A 25,926-nucleotide genomic window follows, 5' to 3' on the forward strand; every position below is an offset into this window, starting at 1 on the left:
ACGATCTTGGCCTGAGAAGCTGTTGGTACATCCTTTCAGGCATGGACTCGATGTGGAACTCCAACAGGCTTGCCTGATGAGAGGTGTGCCATCTCGGTTGTCTGATTGGTACAGGACAGTGACCGAACTCTATGCAGGGTTACAGGAAATCAGACCGGTAACAGCCGTCTCTCCTCCGGCGCCGCCTCAGCAAACAACCAACAAACCAGGACTGTCGGGAGTTCCAGTTCAACCAGTTCCGCCCGGGGCACCAAGAGGGACGTTTCGTTGTTTTAGGTGCAATAAACCGGGTCATCGGGCGGCCCAGTGCCCAACTACACCTGGACGAGGTTCAACTCCGGGACAGACAGCTTTAGGAATGAGAAGGCAGGAGGTTACCCCGTTCCGAGGAAAAGATCAATTGAGGGCTTTGCAGGATGAAGGCAGCACCCCTTATAAGGCTATACCTGTAGTGGCGGTTGCCACCCCGGAGGTAGTTCCCGAGAGGTGTGACCAGGAGGATCCGGAACAAGATCCCATGGTAAGTAATCCGGTGGTTCCATTCACCGTGCCAATCCGCCTAGGGGATTGTAAGTCCAAACAACGCATAGAATGTCAAGCATTAATAGATTCAGGGTGTACCCGGTGTTTGATCAATAGAAAAGTGGCGGATGCGTTGGGACTTCGATTGGTTAAATTATCTCGACCCATCAATTTTGAACAAGTGGATGGGTCCTTACTAGGTGGGGCACCGGCATCCTATGTAACGGAACTGGTGCGCTTAGAGATGCAGGAACACTGGGAATTGCTGCGTTTTATAGTCATCCCCTCAATGACCGAGGACGTGATCCTGGGGTTGGCATGGCTTGACAGATGGCAACCAGTTATCTGGTGGGCAGGGGGATGTCGCCGTATAAGGTTAGCAGTAGGCCCTCGACCCCCAGGCAGTGAGGGTGAGGAACCGCAGGTACAATCCCCACAAGGTAGTCCACGGCTGGAGGAAAGAATCAGAGTAGCGGTGGACACAGGTGGAGGTACCCGGTTATTTCCTGTGGAATATGAGGATTTACAGGACGTGTTTAGCGAGCGAGAGTGTGATGCGTTGCCGCCCCATCGTCCTACCGACTGCGCTATAGATATCATACCCGGGGCAAAAATGCCAAGGCCTCGGATGTACCCCATGTCCCCTAAGGAGTTAGAGGAGCTACGAAAATATATCGATAAAAATTTAGAGCGGGGGTTTATACAGCCGGCCCGATCACGGATTGCGGCTCCGGTGTTATTTCAAGGGAAAAAGGACGGAGGATTACGGCTTTGCGTGGATTTTAGGGGGTTGAATGCGGTAAGCACAGAAAACATGTATCCATTACCCCTGCTGAAGGACATGCTGTCTCATTTATCCCAAGGGAGGGTGTTTACTAAGCTGGATTTAAGGGAGGCATATTATCGCATTCGAATAAAACCAGGGGATGAGTGGAAGACCGCATTTAACTGCCCTTTAGGGAGCTTCCAGTTTACAGTCATGCCGTTTGGGCTCAAAGGAGCGCCGGCGGTATTTATGCAGACCATTAATGCGGTGTTGCATCAACATTTATATAGAGGGGTGTTAGTCTATTTAGACGATATTTTGATTTATTCTAAAACCATGGCGGAACATATACAATTGGTTAGAGAGGTGTTACGCAAACTCCTCCAGGCTCAGCTGTTCGTGAAGCTCTCGAAATGCGAGTTCCATAAAACCTGTATCGAATATTTGGGGTATAAGATATCTGCTGCGGGAATAGAAATGGATCCAGGAAAGGTAAAAGCAGTACTTGGGTGGCAGGCGCCTCGGACGAGACGCCAGTTGCAGAGCTTTTTAGGATTCGCGAATTTCTACAGGCAGTTTGTTCCTCATTTTGCCCGCGTGGCTTTGCCACTCACAGAGTTGTTGAAAACACGGAACTCCCCGACAAGGGTACGGCCTGGTCAACCATTAGCGTGGTCTAAGGAAAGTCAAGCTGCATTTGAACATTTAAAGGCGTTGTTTGCCAAAGAGCCCATTTTACTACATCCCGATCCCGAGAAACAGTATATTGTCCAGGCAGATGCAAGTGATGTGGCGGTGGGGGCTGTATTGTTACAACGAAATCTTAAGGGTGAGCTACAGCCCTGCGCTTATACATCGCGCAAGTTATCAGAAACTGAGAGAAGATGGGCTATATGGGAGAAGGAGGCCTTTGCTATTAAGTGGGCTTTGGCAACATGGCGGCACTTTCTGGAAGGGGCTAAACATGAGATCGAAATATGGACGGACCATAAAAACCTGGCTATATTACAGTCGCCCCGTCTTTGACACACGTAACCAAAACAATGAGGCACTTCGTCAAGAACGGAGAACATCCAGTTTATTTCACGAACGTAAACGGAATAAAGTCAGCACTGACTAGCTGTTAACCCTAAGCGTTTTTATACATAAGCTGGAACCCTTCCTAGCCCACACCCCTGTCACCGCCCATACACCGCCACCCACCTACGGACCGCCCCACACCTCAAAACTTGCTGCATCATGATGACTGAACGCTTCCCGACGACCCGGCCGCTTCCCGTTGCTTCGAGCTCTTCCCGAAGCTTCTGCCGTCTTCTTTCGACTCTTTGAAGATGTCCCGTGGCCACTATTGGGTACGCATGCGTTGGATTGCCTGTTCTATCCTTCACGCATGCGCGGCTCTAGAAATCATGATTGCATGCCGGGCCGGCTTCTGCGCATGCGTGGCCACCAGAACGATGTCGGGCCGACCGGACGTCACACAGAGTGGCGAGTGCCTTGCTGCCGCAGGTAGGTTCAGCGGTTGGTTGCAGCACGGCCCGACATACTGCCCCCCTTTCACCACGGTTCCCCCTGGGAAACAAACAAATATGTTATACCCGTATCTTTACCCCCTTTTGTCCACTCCCGCTACCCCACATAGTCCCGGCTTTTCTGGGTTTTCCACATGGAACTGATTGATTAATTTAGGGGCTTGTACATCATCTGCCCGTACCCATGTAGCTTCTGCCAAAGGATAGCCCTTCCACTTAATTAAATAATATAACTTGCCTCTCTGATTAGTGCTGACTTACTGTTAGCCCCGTCTTTGACACACGTAACCAAAACAATGAGGCACTTCGTCAAGAACGGAGAACATCCAGTTTATTTCACGAACGTAAACGGAATAAAGTCAGCACTGACTAGCTGTTAACCCTAAGTGTTTTTATACATAAGCTGGAACCCTTCCTAGCCCACACCCCTGTCACCGCCCATACACCGCCACCCACCTACGGACCGCCCCACACCTCAAAACTTGCTGCATCATGATGACTGAACGCTTCCCGACGACCCGGCCGCTTCCCGTTGCTTCGAGCTCTTCCCGAAGCTTCTGCCGTCTTCTTTCGACTCTTTGAAGATGTCCCGTGGCCACTATTGAGTACGCATGCGTTGGATTGCCTGTTCTGTCCTTCACGCATGCGCGGCTCTAGAAATCATGATTGCATGCCGGGCCGGCTTCTGCGCATGCGTGGCCACCGGAACGATGTCGGGCCGACCGGACGTCACACAGAGTGGCGAGTGCCTTGCTGCCGCAGGTAGGTTCAGCGGTTGGTTGCAGCACGGCCCGACACAAGGTTACCTACCCCTGCCCTAGGGGAACCTCACCATGAAGATAAAACTTACCTGTACCCTCTTCTCTGGGAAATTAGAGCGATTAAAGTGCTACATTAAAAACTGGGAAGAATTCCAGTTTTCCCTTGAGCATGAAAGCTAACTGGGTAACTTTATGCCAGCTACTCTCTCTCACTCAAATCCACCTCATGAGGTTGTTGTTTGGAGGAAAATAGAAGGAAGAAACTATGCCCTGAAGGCAGGATATAAATCTAACAAATAAATAAAATCTTCAAAGAAAATACTGGGCAGCAGCCATCTGATTGAATGCTTTTTAAAGAGCCAGTTTGGTTATAGTGGTTAAGTAGACTAGAAACCGTGAAACCAAGCTGGCATGAAGCCCGCTAGGTGACCTTATGCCAGTCACTCTCTGTCAGCCCTAGGAATAGGTTAATTGAAAACCACTTCTGAAACCTTGTCAGAGAGGGGGGCGGGGGGTAGGGAAATGTTTTTGAAAAGGATAGAGGGTGCTTTTTTTATTAAAAGTATTCATTTGTGAAAACACTGGGGTAGGTAACCTATAGAGAAGCATTCAGAGGATTTTGATGCCTATACGTGCCGTATCAGTCTTAGCATCTTTCTTTGTAAAGTAGACATTCTCATCTTCATTTTGAAAGAACAAAATCAGCAAACCATTGCTTTAATGCAGAGGTTCCCAACCTTTTGGGCACCAGGGATCAGTCGCATGCATGGAGAAACATTTTTCTGTGGACCAGAGGGGGTGTGGTTTTGAATACTGCCTGCATTCTGAAGATAAAGCTCTGCTTCTTTGTGCAGCCCGCTTGCTGGCATGCTGCAGGCCAGTGCCAGTCCATGGACCTGGGGTTGGGGACCCCTGCTTTAATGGACTAATAGAAGTGGTGTTAAGCAGAGTGGCCGCTACTGAATAAGACTTTCCATATGCATATTCTCATATTCTTTATGCAGAAGCATAAAGTTGTAAAAACAGATTTTGTCCATTGCATCAAAGTCTTCCAAGTTGAAGTCCCTCAAATCAGGGAAAGATGTGTGATTTCACAGGGAAATTCCAGGCACGTTTTCCCTTGCTATCTTTTTTTTTTTTTTTTGGCAAATAAGACTTTGATTTATGAGTACAGAAAGCAAAAATATTTGCAGATTAATTTTTAATGTTTCTCAAATAGGATCCTGGGAAATTTAGTTTAATTAATGGCTGAGAACTCTCTGCTAAAAATCTCTTGTTCACTTCCTAGAATTACAGTTCTAGAGCAGTCTGGAGAGGTGAAAATTAACTCAGTAGTATAACTACGATCAAGAACTATCAGGCATTTGTAAGTCTAGCAGATGGTGGAATTGGTTCTTGGCCCAAGAGGCAATAAAAACATGAGGAGTTAACAAAAGTACTTTTTCACTGCCATGCACGGAAATGAATAAACATGTTCCAATATGTTTATTAAAAATAGGTTGGCACGTCAGCTACAGCCAAGAATAATTCTCTCATGGAAGTGCTAACATGTCTGGAATTACAACATTATTTGCAATATCCTGCCACCAAAGGACTTTAATAACTATATCCAGAGTTAAAAGCAAAGGTGTTGAATGCATAGTGTTTACAAAAATGAGTAAGTATTTCAGACTCAGGAATGGAAATAATCAACAGGAACAGTTTCAGACATTTCAGTAGAGTATACTAGTAAATCTAAGTGGAATGTACCACTTGACAGAAATCTGAGAACTTATATATCTTTCCAGGATTTCTTACTTATAACATATATTTATGAAAGCTGTGCAGGGAAAATAATTTTAAGAAAAATCTGACAGGTCTCTAAGTGGCTTATATTTTCTCTTGAGGAAACCATCAAACATTTTCAAGGATTAGATCCAAGTCAACTGAGCCTCAATCATAACAGTGCTACATTTTACATAAAGAAAAAATAATCAAAGGGGTACATGGGAAAACTGGAAACAGCTACAGCCTGGTTACATCAGCTAAGTCAGCTTAGTAAATTGCAACAATCAGAGATATATTTACCTGGTGCTCGTGGGCATCAACATGTTAGCAAAGATCTCTGTTGAAATTGGCCAAGTCTCATCCCACTAACTTTATTTTTAAATGCTTCTTTATTGCAAAAAAAGCCCCAAAACCCAATCAAGTTGGCATATTATACATTCTTCATAATATTACATATTATTTGTTTATTGAAATAGTAATCTTTGGGGAAAAATGAACTTCCTTCTTATTTGGTTAGAGAGATCTCAGGTTAAACTTGGACTGGGAGGAAACTTCATCCAATTAGATTGGTCTTTCTCATTGCATTTTATTCTTTGTCTAGAGCTTATTCTAATTTATGTTTTTTAAACCTTTTCAAAATATACACAGTGTGTGTGTGTGTGTGTGTGTGTTTCAGTACCATAAATGTATTGAAACAAAACAAAAAAGAAAGTAAGCAAAAGGAAAGGAATGAAAAGAGAAGAAAACGTATAGTTTTGCTTTCCAATTGTCTTTCTATCAAGTAATTATCACCTTATTCTTTCCCCCATCCTCTTTGATTGATCCAGATATCTACTGTCGATTTGGATCTGAAATCCAGATATCATCAATTTAATGATTTGCGGCAAAAAAGACGGGGGGGGGGAAGTAAATTTCTTCTAAATAGATTGAACTGCTTTTCAAATACATTTGCTTTCAACAGACACTAAAGTACATAAGCCTTACACTGAATCACATTGTGCATCAGCCCAGCCAAGTGTTGTCCATCTTGAAGGAGAACAGCTCTCCATATTTCTAGATGGGCAGCTTTCCAACCTTACTTGACAACAGTAATCATTAAACAGACTACAATGGAAGAATACTGTATATGGACTTAAAAAACGTTGCTTGCAGATCCCAGGGAGTGATAAAAATGATGTATAAGTTGAAATTGTTAATAGGACTAAAGTAATAATTAAAATCCATGACCACAGAATATGTATAGATTAGAATATACATCTGAATTACATTTTACTTTTAATTTGTCTTTAAATGAAAATCTTGCTGCTCCTCTTCTTGGAATGACAGTCTATCTGAAATACGCACCAATTACCGGTACAAGTAGCTCTCAACCTACAACCATTTATTTACTGACCACTCAAAGGTACAACGGCACTGTAAAAAATGTCTTATGATTGTTTTCATTCTTGCGACCATTGCAACATCCCATGATCACATGATCAAAATCTGGATGTTTGGCAACTGGCTCGTATTTATGACTGTCCTGGGGTCATGTGATCAACTTTTCTGATCTTCTGACCAGAAAATTAATAGGGAAGTCAGATTCACTTACTGTAACAACCATGTTACTAACTTAACAGCTGCAGTGATTCACCCCCCAAAAATAAGACCTGGTGCCTCTTTTGGAGGCAAAAAAAAAAAATAAGACCCGGTCTTATTTTGGGGGAAACACAGTATATCCTTTTGCCTTTATCAAGGACTAATGGAGATGGGACCACAGTACAACCTGTTGGTGGTAGCATCGTGTCAATGACCAGAGTGATGGAGAGGCCAAATCATAAAAAGACCCAGATTTGGAGACACGTCATTTATCTCTCATGTCATCTCAATGACTGATGCTATCAGTATAATAGTATAATTGGTGTAACATAAAATTGAGAAGCATGTCTCTCCATAAACTCCATGCCCTCAAGCAAACAATCCTCTCAGTTTCGGTTCTCTGACTTAAAACTGTGACAAGAAAGGTTGTAAAATGGGGCAAAATTCACTTAACGACTATCGCATTTAGCAATGGAAATTTTGGGCTCAATTCTAGGGTCAAAAGTCAAAGACCACCTTTATGTAGGTAGCTTAGCCATTAACTATGTAGTTAGAACTTGTAGTTAAATAATTAGAACTTTAGCCATTATTAATAGTAGTTATTAATTTCTAAACATTATTTTCTTCTAAAAAGTTATGCTTATTACTCAAGTTTTACATTGCAGAATAATGTACCAAAGGTTACAGCTAACAAGGAGAAGTTGGCCAGAGATGGAAAGCTTGTGGACTTTGGTTTGATCTAAGCAAGGTAATATTGATTTATTATTTTCCAAGCTGGAACAAAAAGCTTGGACATATGAGAGTATTTTTACAGTTACAATAATATTCTAATTACCAGTGGTTTCTGTCCGTAATTTTAAGCTCTGGTCTTAATAACTTCACAGGCCCTCTTCTTTAGAAAGTAACTGATATCAAAAGGATATACTATGCCTGCTGAATTTAGAAGGTCTCTGGAAGGCTTCCCAAGGTAAACCTGATCTAGAGGGAAATTCCCCTGGGGCTTGAAGAACACGGCTAAGAATTAAACCTTTATTGTATTTCAGGAATGAAGCCATTACAGACACTTGACAGTCGTCATACATTGGGCTGTTTGAGGATGAATTTATATTCATTATATTATAGTTCAAATCCAGTAGCCTCTTTTCCTGCGTTGTCTGCTGCAATGGAAATCTTGTCTTCTATTTCTCGTGCTCAATTGTTACTAACATTTGCCTGACGATATTCTCTGTCTTCTTGCTCTGATTATTTATTCCCAGTAACGGGATCCTGCAATCCTGTCCTAGAGCAGATGGTGGGAGCCCTCTCTTTCTCTCACAAGCTGGAATCAGACGGAAAAGGCCAGATGAACAGCACTCTGGAAGACAAGATGGTGCTGGAGACTTGTTGTTAGTTGTGAAGTTGTGTCCGACCCATCGCGATCCCATGGACAACGTTCCTCCAGGCCTTCCTGTCCTCTACCATCTTCTGGAGTCTATTTAAGCTCACGCCTACTGCTTCAGTGACTCCATCCAGCCACCTCATTCTCTGTCGTCCCCTTCTTCTATTGCCCTCAATCTTTCCCAGCATTAGGCTCTTCTCCAGGGAGTCCTTCCTTCTCATTAGATGGCCAAAGTATTTGAGTTTCAACTTCAGGATCTGGCCTTCTAAAGAGCAGTCAGAGTTGATCTTTTCTAGAACTGACCGGTTTGAATGCCTTGCAGTCCAGGGGACTCGCAGGTGTCTTCTCCAGCACCATAATTCAAAGGGAGATTACTGGAGACTACCAAGATGCTATTCCAAAGGAGGAGATAGGGCAGGACTATGAAGATCTAGAGTAGGGTTCTCCAACCCCTGGTTTGCACACCCCTCTCCCCACCACCACCGCCAGTCCGCAGAGTGGGAAAGGTTGGGAACCGCTGATCTAGTCAGAGGACTTCTATAAGAAGCAGGGTGATTCCCAGCTTTCTATCCTAGGGGCTCTGCTGGGCCACCTCAGAATAGCTCTTTTTAATATTAATCTTCTATTCCAACATGTAAAAATCAAGCCACAGGATAATAATTGTCAAAAGACAGATGAGCTTAAAATGTTTGTATCTAATTTGTAGTGGAACAATAACATTCTTCCAGTACTGTAATTTAAGCAAAGCAACCACAACCATCCTCCTCTTGCTTTTCCGCTGAGTAAACGGAAAAAAACCAGAACAAATTTGCAAGAGACAAGATTTGCGTACAACTTCTAATATAACTATTAAAAATAAATTCTATTGGGGTTCCACGTGTCCCCAAATTAAAATGTCCCCTTCTTGGAGAACCCAGAATCTTGCATCCAGTTGGCAGACCTCAAGATTCTACTAAAACAATACAGTAGATCCAGTAAATTAATTTTTGCCCATTCTCTTCCATGAAGTTTGATGTTGCCATATACCAGGGGTGTCAAACTGCCAGCTCACGGGCCGGTTTCATCATACCAAAGCTGCGCCTACCCCATTGCCGGCAATGCAAAAAGAGTAGCGCTACGTTGCGATACATCACGTGACGTTGTGAGTTTGACACCCATGCCATATACAGTTCAACACGTTGCAAAATAAATAGATTTGGTAACCTGATGTAGGACTTCCTTAACACTTCTTGAAGAAAGTAGCTTCAAGACACAAGTTTTCTTGCTTGCAATTAGTTGTTTTATAGCAGCTTCCTGAAATCAATGGGTAAGACTTTCCAGTTTCTTGCTCTTTTTTCTATTTACATCTCAGCCCTTGGAAAATTATTTTCAAAATAGGAAGAAATGATAAGACCTCCCCCTCCCACACACACAGACCAGAAAATCTAAACCAAACTGCGTTCAATAAAAGAAAATCATGTATATACTATATACAGGTGCCAGCTGTAAAAATGTTATTGTAGATAAAAGGGGTGTGAGGGTGTGTCTGGTAAAGGTTAATTTAACTGAAATGCATCCAATACTTCTAAAGTTACACATTTACTTACATATAATATGGATCTTTTAAAAAGACCTGCATTGATGGCAAACCTCAGCCAGTAACCCCCAAAATGCATATTTTGGGCCACAATATCATATTTTGCAAATAAAGGCAAGCCTGTTTTAAAATGGGTGATAAAATTATTGCATGGAACCTGGTTTTCAACATAACCAAGACCCCATGACAGTGATAGAGAACCAATGATAACGTGTATCAAAGCTAATACACCATGATGTTTCAAGTGTCTTGCCAAGCGTTTACCAACACCCAACAACTATTCTCGGAACCATGCCCTATTTTCATGTGATTTTCAGAGGGTGAGCAAGAATGGGGACCTAGGAAAATTATGCAAGAATGAGGCACGCTTTTGCACTGTTTTTGGAGCATTCTTGGAAGCCACTTCAAGAACAAAGGCCTTGTGTGGCCCAAAGAAGGCTTCTGTAGGCCTCAGGGGCCAGAAACAGAACATCGCTTGAAGATAGTTGATTAGTTTCTATCCATTGGTTCTCGTCCTGCCTTGAGGTGCTTCCCATATCTCAGGGGTTGCCACAAAGAAGAGGGAGTCAAGCTATTCTCCAAGGCAGGACAAGAAGAATGGATGGAAACTAATCAAGGAGAGGAGCAACCTAGAACTGAGGAGAAACTTCCTGACAGAACAATTAATCAGTGGAACAACCTTCTTCCAGAAGCTGTGAATGTTCCAACACTGGAAGTTTTTAAGAAGAGACTGGATAGCCATTTGTCTGAAATGGTATAGGGTTTCCTGCCTGAGCAGGGGGTTGGACAAGATGACCTCCAAGGTCCCTTCCATCATCATCATCATCATCATTATTATTATTAGGGCATGGCAGATCCGGAGGAGCCACAGAGCAATCATGCCATTCCCCAAGGCTTGCACACCTTGGGGAATGGTGCAAAGTGACTTTTTGGAGTGGCAGGAGTCATGCTAGGGCTGAAGTCAAATATTTGGCCTCTATACTTAAGATCCAGCCTTGACACTAGAACCAAATGCCTCTCTTCAGGGTGGCCTAGATGGGGAGCGGGGGAGAGATAAAGAATTCTTTCTCTTTTATTTGGGGGTGTGTGTGTTCCAGAGAGACAGACACGCCAGCAGAGTCAAAATAGGCATTTTCTGAATTTCTGACATGCCGAGCCCACAGGGTTCGCCATCACTGCCCCTATGACTTGCTATTTACAAGTCTGGCAGAATAATAAGTTTTTTGCCAAGAAGGAGCAGCTTCTAACAGCCATCTTTCCTAGCAAATGATTTACCATCTTCAATATAGAAACTTAATTATTTGTGCACTCCTTTTTTATTATGACTGGCAAGATCAAAGGAATGTATACAGCTGAATCTTTTAAAAAACATCAGCGAATTGCCCATTTGGCTTGTTAGCTGAGAATTTTTAACTCTTTTGACTATGGATAGAGTTTGTCCACAAAAGGGCATAGCAAGTGCCTTCCAAATATATTGCTCCTTTCAGTGCTTTTTTTCTTTAAAAAAAAAAAAAGGTGCTGGAACTCACACATGTCATACAACCCACCTTGCCTACCCTACAAGGTTCCATCCAAAAAAGGTGCCGGAACTCCGTTCTGGGCATTCTATGAGAAAAAAAAGTCCTGGCTCCTTTAGATAACAAAGTCTAAATCAGGGGTTCTCAACCTTGGCAACTTTAAGACTTGTGGACTTCAACTCCCAGAATTCCTCAGCCAGCAAAACTGGGAATTCTGGGAGTTGAAGTCCACAAGTCTTAAAGTTGCCAAGGTTGAGAACCCCTGGTCTAAATGGTGCTTGTGAAATCTAGAACAGAATCCTTACCAAAGAAAAAAGAAAAAAAAGTAATTACCTCAGCCTCGTATATTCGGTACAAGTTGGCTATCAATTCTCGCAGCCTTAGCATAAACAGGTGGCAATTTTTGTTAAAAGATTATTTGTGGGGTGTGGAGAAGATAAGAGTTAACTGAAAGTTAACTTCTAGACATGGGAGATCAACATTGTTTCTAAATTTAAAAATCTGCATTGATCAGTTTTTCAAATAGTTGGGTCTTTGACAATTCGGCATTTCCTTCTCTTTCTATGTACATTCTTCTTTTTTATAAAAAAAAAAAACAGAGCAAAATGTTCAAAGTTTCCATAGCAAAAACATTAAAGCCTTAACTGTGCAATCCCATGCATGTTTAACAGGCAATCTCAGGGTAGTTTAGTAGGCTGGCTCAATTCTCTATCTTTAGCATTTATGTAGCTTTAACAACCACAATTGATCTTCTCAAATTAAAAAAAAAACCTCACCCACACACTTGACAGCATATTTATATTATGGACTAAAATAAACATCTACAATTAATTTTTAAAAGGAACATAATTTGCCCATATTGCTGCTCAGCAGAACTGGCTAGGCTAAGGAGTATTAATCAAAATGGAATTAAATTTGGAGTTTGTCTCAGTACATTGTGGCTTTGACAGCAGAGCTTATTGACAATTTTTAGAAGCACTACATCACGATAGCAAAATGGCTGAGTTTAAAAACAAACTCACAGAACCACAGAACTGAAGGGGGCCCATTCTGGCCATTATGTCCAAACCCAAAGTGGGGATGCCTCAGATATATTTAGCTGTCAGCCACTAAAACCCCAGTAGGGATGAAGAACTTGTCTTTTTAAGTTCTGGAGAACATCACTGGAATATCCTGAGCATCCTGATTCTCTTTTCCTGTATCCGTGACACTGCCTTTGACTCTTCTCCTAGACTCCTCTCCTCTTCTATCAGACACATAAACTTCTCCCATCACTTTGCCCTGGAGAACACGTGTGAGGTACAAAAGAAGGTGGAAGAAACCCAGAACCACAAAGCACTTTGCTGGCCATTCATTCTGTTCCAATAGTATATGCTTGGTCATTTAAAGATCACTAATTAAAAAGGGGGAGGGAATTTTTCTCCTGTTAGATACCACTAACTGCTAATGGGAGAGTGGATTTTTGTCCATGTAAGGACTACCATGCTTCAGAGAGATCTCGGTGGCTTTCCAAGGACTCCCCTCCTTCCATCAATCCAGTCTTATTATTTATCTTCCTGAACTTCTTTGCTTTCTGTAAGATTTCCCCACTAGACTGGTATGAAACAGACCAAAAGCTGGTTGGGTCAAAATATCCATCCCAATATCTGGTCTGAACCAACAAAGTAACTCTTACATGAAGCCTATGCTTCTTCAGTTATGAAACTGGAGCCCTGAACATTATATGTACATTTTGCATTTTAAACGCGCAACACTTGTTCCAATAAACTTTCACCCAGATATCTCTCTTTCACCTGTCTTATTACATCCTGCCAACGAGCTCTCCTATGAACTTTTTAAAAATGCTAATGTACTCAGTGTGCTGTTGTATATTCAGGTTGGGGAAATTATTTCTGCTCCAAAGCACCTCCACTGCGTTTGTTTCCTTCAATGTCTTCAATAAAATGAAACTGAAATGATCTCTAGATCTATTTCAATATACAGTAGTTTCCAGCCTAACTAGGAACAGAAATTGTCTTGGTTGGCTTTGAGATGGATTCTGCTGAAAAAAAGATCCAGTTGCGCCTCCTGGACTTCTCATTAAATTTCAGTACCGTTGACTATTGTATCCTCCAGGACAGATTATCAAAGTTGTGATGAGGGCAACTTTATTATGGTGAGTCCAACCCCCTGATTTCCAGAAGATGATTTGGGAACAAATTCTCCTGTCTCATGGCAGTTGGATTATAGAATTCCCCAGGGCTCCATTTTATGCTCTTTAACATCTAAAACTTACGAAGAACAGTTACAGGAATTACGTATGTCTAGTTTAATGAAAAGAAGGACTAGGAGTGACATGTTAGCGGTATTCCAATATCCAAGGGTTATATCCAATTTCCTGACAGTGAGAACAATTAAGTAGTGGAACAACTTGCCTCCAGAAATTGTGGGTGCTCCTACACTGGAGGTTTTTAAGAAGAGATTGAACAAACATTTTTCTCAAATGGTATAGGGTGTCCTGCTTGAGCAGGGGGTTTGACTAGAAGACCTCCAAGGTCCCTTCTAATTCTGTTATTCTGTTATCTTCATGAAACTGCTAAGAGAGGTCAACCAGGGATGTGGTCTGAGATGCCATCTCTACTATCTCTAACTCTATTTGTATAACAGGTGAGGGGGTTGACATTCTGAATCAACATCAGAGTATGATAATGGACAAGGATCAATAAACTGAATGTTAACCCAGACAAGACAAAGATACTGTTTATGGTTGGTGCATCTAGCCAGCTATGTGATGTCTTCCCTGTCTTAGTGAGATCCACACTTTGAGGAGCTATATACCAAAGGAGGTTCACAGTTTGTGGGTGATTCTAGAATCCCAGGTGCCTTCAGTGGCACAGAGTTCCTTTTATCAGCCTGTGCTTATTTATCAACTACAACTTTATTGGATGGAGAACTTTGTAACAGATGCAGTGTTTATGCTCTGATAACGTCCGGCTGGATTATTGCAACACACTGCACATGGGACTGTCTTTGAAATGATCTGGAGACTTCAATTAATATAAAACCCAGCAGCTTGACTGCTCACTAGGATTGATTGATATGGAACATATTATTCTAGGACTTTTTTTTTTATTCACGCTGTTTTTTGGACACAACTCAAAATACTGCTCTTGACCTTTAACATTTTAAAGTCTTAGGACCAGGTTATCTGAATGAGGAGCTTCTGCTATATGTATCTGCCTGGATCTAAAAAGCTTGCAAGGAGACTTTCTTCTAGGTCCCTTTACTGAAGGAGGTGAGGTGGTCCTCTGTACAGGTGAAGATCTTTTAAGGTGGCCCATTTATGGAAAACCTTCCCCAGAAAGGCTCAACTGGCCCCCATGCCAAAATCATTTCACTGTCAAGTGAAGACCTTTCTATGCTCCCAGGCTTTTAAATTGGCTTTTCATTATATTTTAATTCCTATTGGTTTAACTTTTGAATGCTCCCTAGTTTATATGGTATTTTTATTTTGTATAGGTTTTCATTCAAATCGTAGTTTTTTTAAGTGGGTTTTGTTGGGAACTCCCCAAACAGCTTCCACTACTGAGGGGCTTAAAATCTTTTAATACTTAACATTAATTCAACATTAATTATAGGTAGTCTTCAACTTATGACCACAATTGGCCATTATGACTAGAATTTCCATTGCTCAGCAAGGCAGTTGTTAAGTGTGTCAGGCCCAATTTGCAACTTTTTTTTGCCACAATTGTTAAATCAGGGGTCTTCAAACTTGTCCCTTTTATGACTTGTGGACTTCAACTCCCAGAATTCCTCAGCCAGTGTGCCTGGCTGAGGAATTCTGGGAGTTGAAGTCCACAAGTCATAAAAGAGCCAAGTTTGAAGACCTCTGTGTTACATGAATCACATAGTCATTAAGCGAATCTGGTTTCCCCAGTAATTTTGCTTGTCAGAAGTTGTTTAGGAAAATCATTGATGGCGATTGTATAACCTGGGATGCTGCAATCATTGGTTGCAAAGTGCCTGAATTCTGATCATGGGATCATGAGGATGCTGCAATAGTTGTAAGTCAAGGACTTCCTGAATTCATTTGACCTGCCTTTTTTCATGCAGTTCCCATCTCCTACTTCTCCTTTCATGAACCCAGTGAGGTAGGCTGGGCTAAAAGCGCCGGTATCAATGTCACTGAGAGAGTGTTCACATTGAAGGTTAAATTAAAACTGATCTTTCTGGTCCCACTTTAACACTAAAACAGCATCTTTTTCTCAATATTCAAAAAACTTTAATTTCATGTGCATCCCTAAGAGGATTGACCTGGAATAGAATGCATTTAATAGCACAGCTGCAGAGCAATTCTCAAAACTGTTGTTTTAAGAAAAGCTATATACACTCTATTGATTTAACTTACCAGTTCATTTAACTTAGAATGCTCACATGCTGGTAACTTGGAAATTAGGTGCATTTTCTTAGAGAAATATTTCTATAGGTTACACACTGGGCAGATAATGAGAGGGTTTACACATCAAATTACATTATAAGATTTGTATGCTGCTTAAGTATAGTTATTGTGGCTTGCAGCTTGCATTAATACATTCACTGTGGTTTGTAAACTGTTGCTTACATCTTAGACATAAACCAGGAAGCCAGCCAATTAGAGTTTACTCATTCATTCATCTATATAAATAAAAATGTAAATGTTCGTTTGTTCAAAATCTTAAATCTCCGAAAGTTCTTCACCGATTGATTTGAAATTTTGATACAAGGTTGCATTTGAATACGCGCGTGTTTTTATGTTTTTATATACCTACTATTATATAGATGTCACACCTGTGACAGGTAAAAACATGTTTTGAAAAACAGCGCCATCTGTTGGACATAAAAGCAACACACACCACGATTTCAGACAATCTCTATATCTGCACAGACAATGGAACAACAAAAAATATTGTATACACACAGCCATTGTGAAATTAAACATATTACAAACGTGCGCTTTTTCTTTTCTTTCTTTTCCATTTAACCAGACTGAGCCACAGCAACGCATGGCTGGGTACAGCTAGTGATTAAATAAACATTGTTTAGCAGAATGTATGAACTAGTACTGAATATCAGAAAAAGTGAGAATATATAGAAACATAAAATGCAATGCAGGTAGAATCCTCAACTTACAACTACATTTCAGTTCCTAACATTTGTTAAGTGGGTTTTGCCCCATTTTATGACCTTTCTTGTCACAACTGTTAAGTGAATCACTGCAGTTGTTTAATTAGTAACACAGATGTTAAGTAAATCTGGCTTCTCCATTGACTTTGCTTGTCAGAAAGTTGCAAAAGGTGATCACATGACCCCCCAGGACCATGGGGTTGCTACAACGGTCATAAGTGTGAAAAATGGTCATAAGTCATTTTTTTCAGTGCCACTGTAACTTTGAATGGTCAAGGACTACGGTACCTGTACTTCTTCACACAATTTTTTTTTAAATCATGACTTTTTTTGCTAGCAACCTCTACATTGAATTAAGCTGCATAATTAAGCTGCATTGAACAAAAACAGAGAAGGAAATGAGGCAACTTTAGTTTTGAACATTGACTTAACAAACAATATTAGACCTTAGGACATTAATCATACTGAAATAATTGAATTTGCTTTCAGGAAGCAGTAGTGTTGGTTTGCTAGATCTGTGGACCTGATAAACTTTGAGGAAGTTGTTTTAGTGTTTAGGATTGTGATACAAGAGAACAATATGCCAAAAGTGATAAATATGTAAGCAATACATCACTCTTTCCTTCCTCCACATGGAAATTTATTTAGAAATTTCCTAAAGACTGTTTCTCCAGGTTTGAGAGGATGCAGAACAAAAATGCCATATGCTAAGCTTTCTCTTTGAGGAGCTATATACCATAGAGCTATTTTTCAGATTTGGCTAGCAACTATAGGTAGTCCTTTACTTACAACCTGTCACTTAGCAAATCGTCAAAATTACAATAGACCACTCCCCCCCCCGCCCAAAAGGCACTTATGACCTGGTTCTGAAGTTCGTAATGCTGTCACTCACAGCAAAGCAGCAACTGGCCTGCTTTGCAATATCCTGCAGTCAGTCATAGGACTGCAATTTACAATGTTGAAAACTGAAAACTGGCATTTATTTCTGGCTTTCCGCAAAACCACCCCATAGCAAACAATGGGCTTGCTTAACAACTGCAGTGTTTGCTTAACAATTGTGGATTCACTTAATGATCACCGTAAAAATAGGTCATAAAATAGGGTTGATCAGGTGATGACTTGTAATGGGCACACTCCATTACGGTCATAAGTCGAGAATTACCATTAGTATTTCAATTTTTCATGATGCCATATGTGTATGTGTGCATGTATGTGTGTAGATAGACAGACAGACAGATAGATAGATATGAATGTAGAAATATATAGATAGATAGATAGCTATACAGAATATCAGAGTTGGAAGTGATCTTATAGGTCATCTAATCCAGGGGTCCCCAACCTGTGGGCCACTGCCCACTACCAGGCTGTGGTTTCTTGGCTACCTGGCCACATGAATGGCTGGCCTGTGTGTGCATGTGTGTGCGCACTCCCCCCACTCATGCTAGCACTGCCCTGAGTGTCGCATGGGCACTAGGCCTGTCCCAAGCATCGCACACGCACTCACACTCACACTCAGCCCCATGCCTCCCCCTTCCTTTCTCTCCTGTTTTAAGTGCTTGCCCATTGTTATTCTGTTTCTCTGTTTAGGCAAGGAGATATCTCTGAAACAATGATCCAATAGTACACAGGTTGTCTAGTATAAGTAGTCCTCGAGTTAGAATAGTCCATTTAGTGACCGTTTGAACTACAGTGGCACTGAAAAAAATGATTTTTTTTTCATACTTATGACGACTACAGCATCCCCATGATCAGGTGATCAAAATTCAGATGCTTGGCAACTGGCTCATACATATGACGGTTGTAGTATCCCGGGGTCATGTGATCACTTTTTATAACTTCTGATCACTGAAGTCAATGGGTAAGCTGGATTCACTTAGTAACCATGTTACTAATTTAACAACTTAACAACTGTGGCAAGAAAGGTGGTAAAATGGGGCAAAACTCATTTAACAAATATCTCACTTAGCAACAGAAACTTTGAGCTCAATTGTAGTCATATGTCAAGGACTACCTATATATACTAAAGTGGAGATGGGTAATTTGTTTCAGCACCCAATCCATCTCAGATAATCTTGAAAAGCTAAGTAGGGTCAGATCTGGTTAATATTTGGTTGGTTTTATGGGAGATCTCCAGGGGAAAAAAAATCAGAAGGAATGGAAAACCACTGTGAAGAAAATTACACTGACACATTCATGAAGTTACCAAGAGTCAAACTTAAACTGAGGATTTTACTAACCTACCTTGTGGTGTGGTGTCGAAGTAACCTAGCAACTGCCTTACATTTTGTGTCAGCCAGATCATCATGTTAAACCAGGAGTAGGCAACCGTGGCTCTTTTATGACTTGTGGACTTCAACTCCCAGAATTCTGGCTCAGGCTGTGTTAAACCATAATATATCTGGGCATAGTATGTTATGGAATCACAGAACAGATTTTTTAAAGATAGGTCAACATGGGCATAACACAAAGAACAACATTACCAACATTTAGAAATACTCATTTTAGAAAATATATTGATTCAGCACAAAGTACTCTGGTGCCGATACAACAAATATTATTTTAAATTAGTAATGTTTTCCTTTCTGTAAACGCCATAAATTGCTCTAAACAAAGCTACCATGCTGATTGTCTTCTCTTGGAAAAGCTTTCCATTTTTCAGTTGTTTTTGCTCCCCCCAGCTTTTTCTAAACACTTTGGGCATTTGCTATCTTCCATACAGATCAAAACCTTAGGGGTAATCATGTAAGGAGAAACTTGTTTTGTTTTGAGCTGTGACAACACAGCAGCACTTGAAACTTTCTGCCAGAACAATCTGAACTGGCTATGTCTATTAAGAGAAAACATAAAATGGCTCAGTGCTTTATTCTGATTTGTAAACCATCTCTTGGTTCTGAAATAACATTTTGTTCTGAGCGCAAAACAGACAAAACAGCCTAATTCAAGGTTAGAAGGCTGAGACTGTTTAACTATGGCCATGATAGTCAAAATGCTGCTGTACGAAAGGATTGAATGTTCTGTTGCATCTTGAACAAAACTCTTAAAACACCAGGAGTTTTGTTTCAAGTTTGGAACATTTGAAGCAGCAGTTCTGAACTTGAAACAAATTTAAAGAATAATTTCTGTTGTTTCTGGGTTTGGTTTTTCACAGAGAAGAAGTGTTACTTCTCCCAGCCATGTGTTAGCATCCAAGAGACAATTCAGTTATTATAGAACTGAGGTAAGGAAATCGTAACTGAGAAAACTGGCAAAGCTTTTCTTAATGTTCATTAAACGTCAGCCCTTCAAGGAAGCCTAGGTTGGAAAATGGACATCCTAAGGGTTACAGGAATGATCCTTTATTACTGAAGTGTATAATAACAGAATCTTGAAATATAGAGTCCTTGGTGCTCTCTGAGCTTGGTTATTTTCTTGCAGACATTTCATTACCCAGCTAGGTAACATCTTCAGTGCTAGAAGGGAGTGGGGTTTCTCTCTGTTTATATGCAAGTAGCTTGCTCTGTCATTGTTGGACTTACTGTCAGCTGTTCTCTGCCAGCTACCGACCCGACTATGGGAGGATATCGCCATGGACTTCATTGTAGAATTGCCAGAGAACCGAGGGTTACACCATTATCTGGACTGTATTCGACCTGTTTTATTTATTAAAATTTATAGACCGCCCCACTCCCGCAGGACTCCGGGCGGCTAACAATAAAAAACACAATATAGCTTAACAAAACAAACAATACAATAACATTCATCCAGGGGTCAGATTTTATAAGCCCCAGGCCTGCTGGAAAAGCCAGGTCTTAAGCAGCTTGCGGAAAACCAACAGAGTGGGAGCGGTCCTAATCTCCGGGGGGAGCTGGTTCCAAGACGTGGGCGCCATCATAGAAAAAGCCCTCGCCCGCGGCCCCGCCAAATGGCACTGCTTGGCCGACGGGACCTGCAGGAGGCCCACCTGTGGGATCTAACCGGACGAAGGGAACTATGAGGTAGTAGGCCCATTTTATTCCTTGCAAGGGGCTACCATCAGCAGTTGTTGGTTCAGATCACCTGCCATTGCATTAAAGTTTGCTGGTCATCTGTTCCTTCTGTGCCTGGAGTTTGTCGGTAGCTGGCAGAGGACAGCTGACAGGTAGGAGTGTTCTTGGTCATTCCTTGATTAGGCTGTTGTTTACTGAGTTAATAATTCCTTGATTGTTTGCTACTTGGTTATTTATCTCTGCTCTTCTGGGGGTTGATTGCTGATCAGTAGGTGTCGTGGTCTTCTAATTTTTTTCTCCCTTTTGAATGGCATGTAGACATTATTATCACTATGTTCCTGTTGATGCTGGTTTATCTGAGTGCCAGGTTTCCAGGAATTCTCTAGTGTTTTTGATTTAAGTTGATCTAGGATGCTGTTTCCCAGTTGAAACTATGGTGAAGTCTGTCCACATGTTCAAAAATTAAGGAGTTTTCATTATGCTTTCAGACTCTGAGAGCAAGCCCCACTCCCTTCTAGCACTGATGATGTTACCTAGTTGGGTAATGAAATGTCTGCAAGAAAACCATCGAGTTCTGAGAGCACCAAGGACCCCCTCATATCAATCCTGAGCCACAAATATCCACTTGTATTAGAATCTTGAGGTCCTTTCAGAGTTTCTCTCTGCTCCATCACAATCAAGACAAGATTCTTTTGAGTTTCTTTCCCATGCTTTCCACTTTTCCAGTTCATCCACTTTTTCTTCTAGATTATCTTCCTTTATATGAAGAAAAGTGATTGGAATATTCAATTCCAACCTTAAATAAGCTTGACACATCTAAACACATAGCTTCCATTGTTTGATTGGCTGTATTCTTGGTGCCTCCCATAGCCGTGGACAGCGATGATCCTGCAGTTCAGACTTTCCTCCCCTCTAAAGCCTGTTGCACAGGTTTATTCTCTGTCCATTTTCGAAACATGCCTTTGCAATAGAATGCAATAGAAGCAAGCTTCTCTACTTGTGTTTCGGCTACACCCGTATTTCCCTCCTGCTGCTGCCTATCTTGCCTTCTGTCAACCATACCCTCATGCATTGCTGCTCTCAAGCAAAAGGAGAAAAAGAGAAGAACGTTATTTTAAGCTACTGAGTCTCCTTCTCATGCACTCATGATGGTGCCATTATTTGCCTCTGGGGCCTTATCTGTGCAATGATCTTCTGCTGGAGTGGGAAAATGTGGTGTCACACACCAGTGCTTTGGCACTGTTGTATGGGTAAAACTACTCATAAACCCTTCTGCTTTGTTCTTGTGATCTGAACACTTTTTGCCACTTCACAATACTTTCTTTTGTTCCTGCCTCTTTGCAGTTCAGTTTGTGTCACCTGCTCAGTTCCCATTTCTGCAGCCCACCACACACCAGCCATCATGGCAATCCACCATGCCAACACTCAGCTGGAGCCTCCATTAGGTGACCACATCAATGTGCCTCTAATCTTTGAGAGGCCAGGAGAAATGAAATGCGTGCTTTAGCCATCTGATAATGTGCAGAATAGCTTGAGGAAGATCTGGAAAAACCACATGCCTCTTTGTTGACCAAAATGAAATTAGGGGACCTTGTATGGACACAGGCAGATAAGATCAAAGGGCCATTAATCCACACTGCTTTGGAAAGACAGAATCCTCTAGCACTGAACCAATAATCCAGAAATCTCCGCAAACATCACACAGCCCAGACTTTCAAAGCAAAAACCAGGCATGGCTCAGAACAGGGCTGATATCCATTACAAATAAGGTAGAAATTTTACTCCTCAGTTGTTCATCTGCACACAGAAGGCCTAACTGATTCTTTCTTATTCCTCCATTGAAGATATTGACCAGTGTTTTTCAAAATTGGCAATTTTAAAGCGTGTGGACTTCAGCTACCAGAACTCCTCAGTCAGCATGAGATGACTGAGTTACACCCATCTGAAAGTTGTCAAGTTTGAAAAAGAATACCGGAGACTTAACTTTTCCCATTAAGGGCTTTCCAAGTATACTGGATCACACTTCCCAAGAATTCCCATGGTGGCTTGTTAGAGAAGCTGGCTGAAGTTATAGAAGAATAGCTACTACTTGAGCCATTCCTTAAAATTTGCTCAGGTAAAAGCAACCCATTAATGAATAAAAATACCAACTCCTCTTCCAGGTAGAATTGTCTGGCTCCAGGTGAATACAAGTAGTTCTTGACTTACGACCGATTGCTTAGTGACTGTTCAAAGTTACGATGGAGCCCCCCTACAAAAAAGATACTTAGAGCCTAAATTCAAAATTCCAATGGCTGCTCCTGCACCCAAGACCACGTGATCATATTTGGAGCACTTGGCAACCGCCCTGCATTTAAGCTGTTTGCAGTGTTCTACGGTCACACAACTGTGATTTATGCCAGATGTATGGCATTTACTTCTAATTTCTGAAAAAAAAGTCCCATTGCAGATGATGGGTTTGTTTGATGACAGTTAAAAAATATGTCGTAAAATCAGGTCAGTCATGTGGATGCCTTGACTTACAACTGTTGTGACATACAATAGAAACTGTGGGCTCCATTACAATCATAAGTCAAAGGCTTACAATCCTGTCCTCAACGACAGCAGTCCCCAACCTTTGCAGCTTGGTGGCCCGGGGTGGGGGGAGGCATGAGAGGGAGCAAATTGAGCTGCACATGCACACACACACATGTGCTCCGGCCCACCACTGACGTTGCCCAGTTGCGAACTGACTGTGGCCCGGTAGTGGGCTGCAGCTTGGAGGTTGAGGACCCCTGCTCAAAGAATTAACCTTTTATCTTTTGGAATGATTTGATGGATTCTGTTTTTAAACGTATTATTTGTAAACCATACAGAGTGTAAATACCAGGGCATCACAATGCTTGAATTTTTTTCCAACGTCTTTAAGTGAATGGAGTCTAACATCCTACAACAAGTGAACACCACAGGAGAGTATGCAACCAGAAAGGAAAAAAAATAAAAATAAAAAAAAATCTTTTCTATTTGATATGACAACATTAGCTCACATGTTTTACTTGTCATAAAATGTTTATATCTTACTTCCTCTTACTTGGTTTCTTAACTTTGCTGCTAGCTCTAATGAAGGCTTTGTAAATTCTACATGGGTGCAATTTTACTTTGCAGCGAAAATCCTTTTAAACTGATTGGTGGAACACCCTCCTAGATTTTAATCTCACCTCATCCTGGAAAGTTCTTTTTCTAAAAAATAAATAAGTAAGTACATACCTACTGGGTCCAATCAAAGAGACTACCAAAAGAAACCCTTGCTACCTTTTAGCAGCCATCCTGAGTTGAGATACCTTTTGCATGACAGTTATCATGTGACCCTCCCCTCTGGAGAAGGGAGTCCAAAGTGTGTGATTGTGCACAAAAACAGGGTGGAGTTTCAATCACACTATGGCCACCATCTTGACCTTTTTGAACCTATCCTGTGGACATCCCATAGGATGGGGTGGTATAAAAGCAATATCATTATCCCACTGTTGTTCCTCAACAAATGGGAAGTTATAAACATTTTGGAAAGAGTGGACCGCTGGTTTGAAAGGGGAGTCCAAGAGGCCATCTATGTCAAAACTGAACAGCCGTCCCTCAACAGAGGGGGAGGGATATGACATCATCTATCTCCAGTCTATAACACAGTCTTTTCAGCAGTTCCAAGAGGCCCCACACCCATTTGCACTACTCAAGTGACCCTGAGGACACAGATAAACCTCCAAGTGGCCTCAATGACTCTAAAAGAATGCTACTGTCCAGCTGTCTGCAAGGAATATCAATCCTTCCACTCCCCACCATCCAGTCAGAGCTGAAGAAGCTTCTTGGATGAGAAGCCAAACGTCTTCAAAGACAAACAAGGAAGTCCACTTGCCTCTTGATAAAACACCTTGACACGCCTGAGTGTAGATATTGTAGACTTTGCCTTATGTAGCAGAATCAAGGCTGTGTATCTTGAAAAAGAAATATTGTTTGATAGATGGTTTAGTTGGGCAGGCAGTGATGTGAGAAGATATCAAAGAAAATGTTTTTAATTGAAGGTTTAAAAAAAATAGAATTTCATTCTCAGACTCTGGCCACCCTATAACACCCTCCTGCTTTTGTACAGAAATGAATGGATTGAGAGATAAACCTAAATCGCTCTTTTGAATTCATCCTTGTTTGCTGCCCATTGGGGAAATGAACACAAAGGTTAAAATAGATACAGGCTCTGAAGACTGATGAATCTCTTCTCCCAGAAAACTACCTTATTCCAGACTAGGCTTGCAGATGAGCTACAACTCTCAATAGCTCCACCCAGCAAGGCCAATCTGGTAAAGAATGATGGGAGCACCAGATCTGGATTGTTACCCTTGGGCAGGGGTAGGCAACCTTGGCTCTTTTATGACTCATGGACTTCAACTCCCAGAATTCCTGAGCCAGGAATACAGCCAATCAAACCTATGCTGGCTAAGGAATTCTGGGAGTTGAAGTCCATGAGTCATAAAAGAGCCAAGGTTGCCTACCCCTGCCCTTGGACATTTGTGGTGGTGCAGTGGTTAGAATGCAGTATTGTAGGCTACTTCTGCTGACTGCTGACTACCGGCAGTTCGATTCTCACTGGCTCAAAGTCGACTCAGCCTTCCATCCTTCCAAGGTCCGTAAAATGAGGATCCAGATTGTTGGGGGCAAGATGCTGACTGTGTAAACCACTTAAAGAGCGCTGTAAAGCACTGTGAAGCAGTATAGAAGTCTAAGTGCTAATGCTATTGTTTATTCAGTACACTCTTTTCTTCTTGTGATGTGAAAATACGGAAAATTCTTGAAAATATGAGGCACTGCTATGCAGTTGAGCAAAGCATCAACTAAATTCTGTTATAACTCAGTGGCTAAGAGACGAGGCTTGGAGTGATGAAGGAAAAAAAATATCACCTGGTGCCTTTGCGGTCCAATCTACCTTGCAGGGTTATTTAATTGCCAATAAAATAAGAGACCCTCCCCATATAACCTTCAGCCTTTAAAGGAAAAGTGGGTTATTACAGGCAGCCATCCATTAATCTGAAATCTGGGGTATGGGCCCACTTTCAATTGCTCACCCTCTCCCAGGCCAAGTATCTGTGAAAAGCCACATCCCTACCTTAGTTGTTCCCCTGTCAGAAGAACCTCCGCCATGCACTCCAGCTCAGCTGCCCTCTGTTGCAGGGTGCCCAGGCTATTTTCTTCCATTGTTGCAACCAGCCTGGCCAGAAACACACACACACACACACACACACACACACACATACAGAGAGAGAGGAGAAGATGAAAGGTGCATTTTTAGTCTGGGTGCATTTTTCAGCATCCCAAAGCTTGCACATGCTCCTTTTCAGAATTCCCGCCCCCCCCCCCCAGTCTCTGACTTTAGACTCAACCTTAGCGGTCTAACAGGGCT

General features: G+C 41.7%; 1 protein-coding gene across 3 annotated transcripts in view; it reads right to left on the reverse strand.

Annotated features, from left to right (window-relative positions):
• DEPTOR (DEP domain containing MTOR interacting protein) overlaps positions 1-25,926 on the reverse strand; it is an 86,225-nt gene that overhangs the window by 59,348 nt on the left and 951 nt on the right. For all 3 annotated transcript variants that reach the window (XM_039365087.1, XM_039365088.1, XM_039365090.1), the window contains exon 2: positions 25,633-25,734. In XM_039365087.1, coding sequence (XP_039221021.1) covers positions 25,633-25,721 — 89 coding nt within the window. In that variant the 5' untranslated portion in view covers positions 25,722-25,734. The remainder of the gene's footprint in view (positions 1-25,632; positions 25,735-25,926) is intronic.

Source organism: Crotalus tigris, unplaced genomic scaffold (genome assembly GCF_016545835.1).
Source record: "Crotalus tigris isolate CLP2741 ecotype Arizona unplaced genomic scaffold, ASM1654583v1 scf7180000019953.484404808:943566, whole genome shotgun sequence".
NCBI lineage: Eukaryota > Metazoa > Chordata > Lepidosauria > Squamata > Viperidae > Crotalus > Crotalus tigris.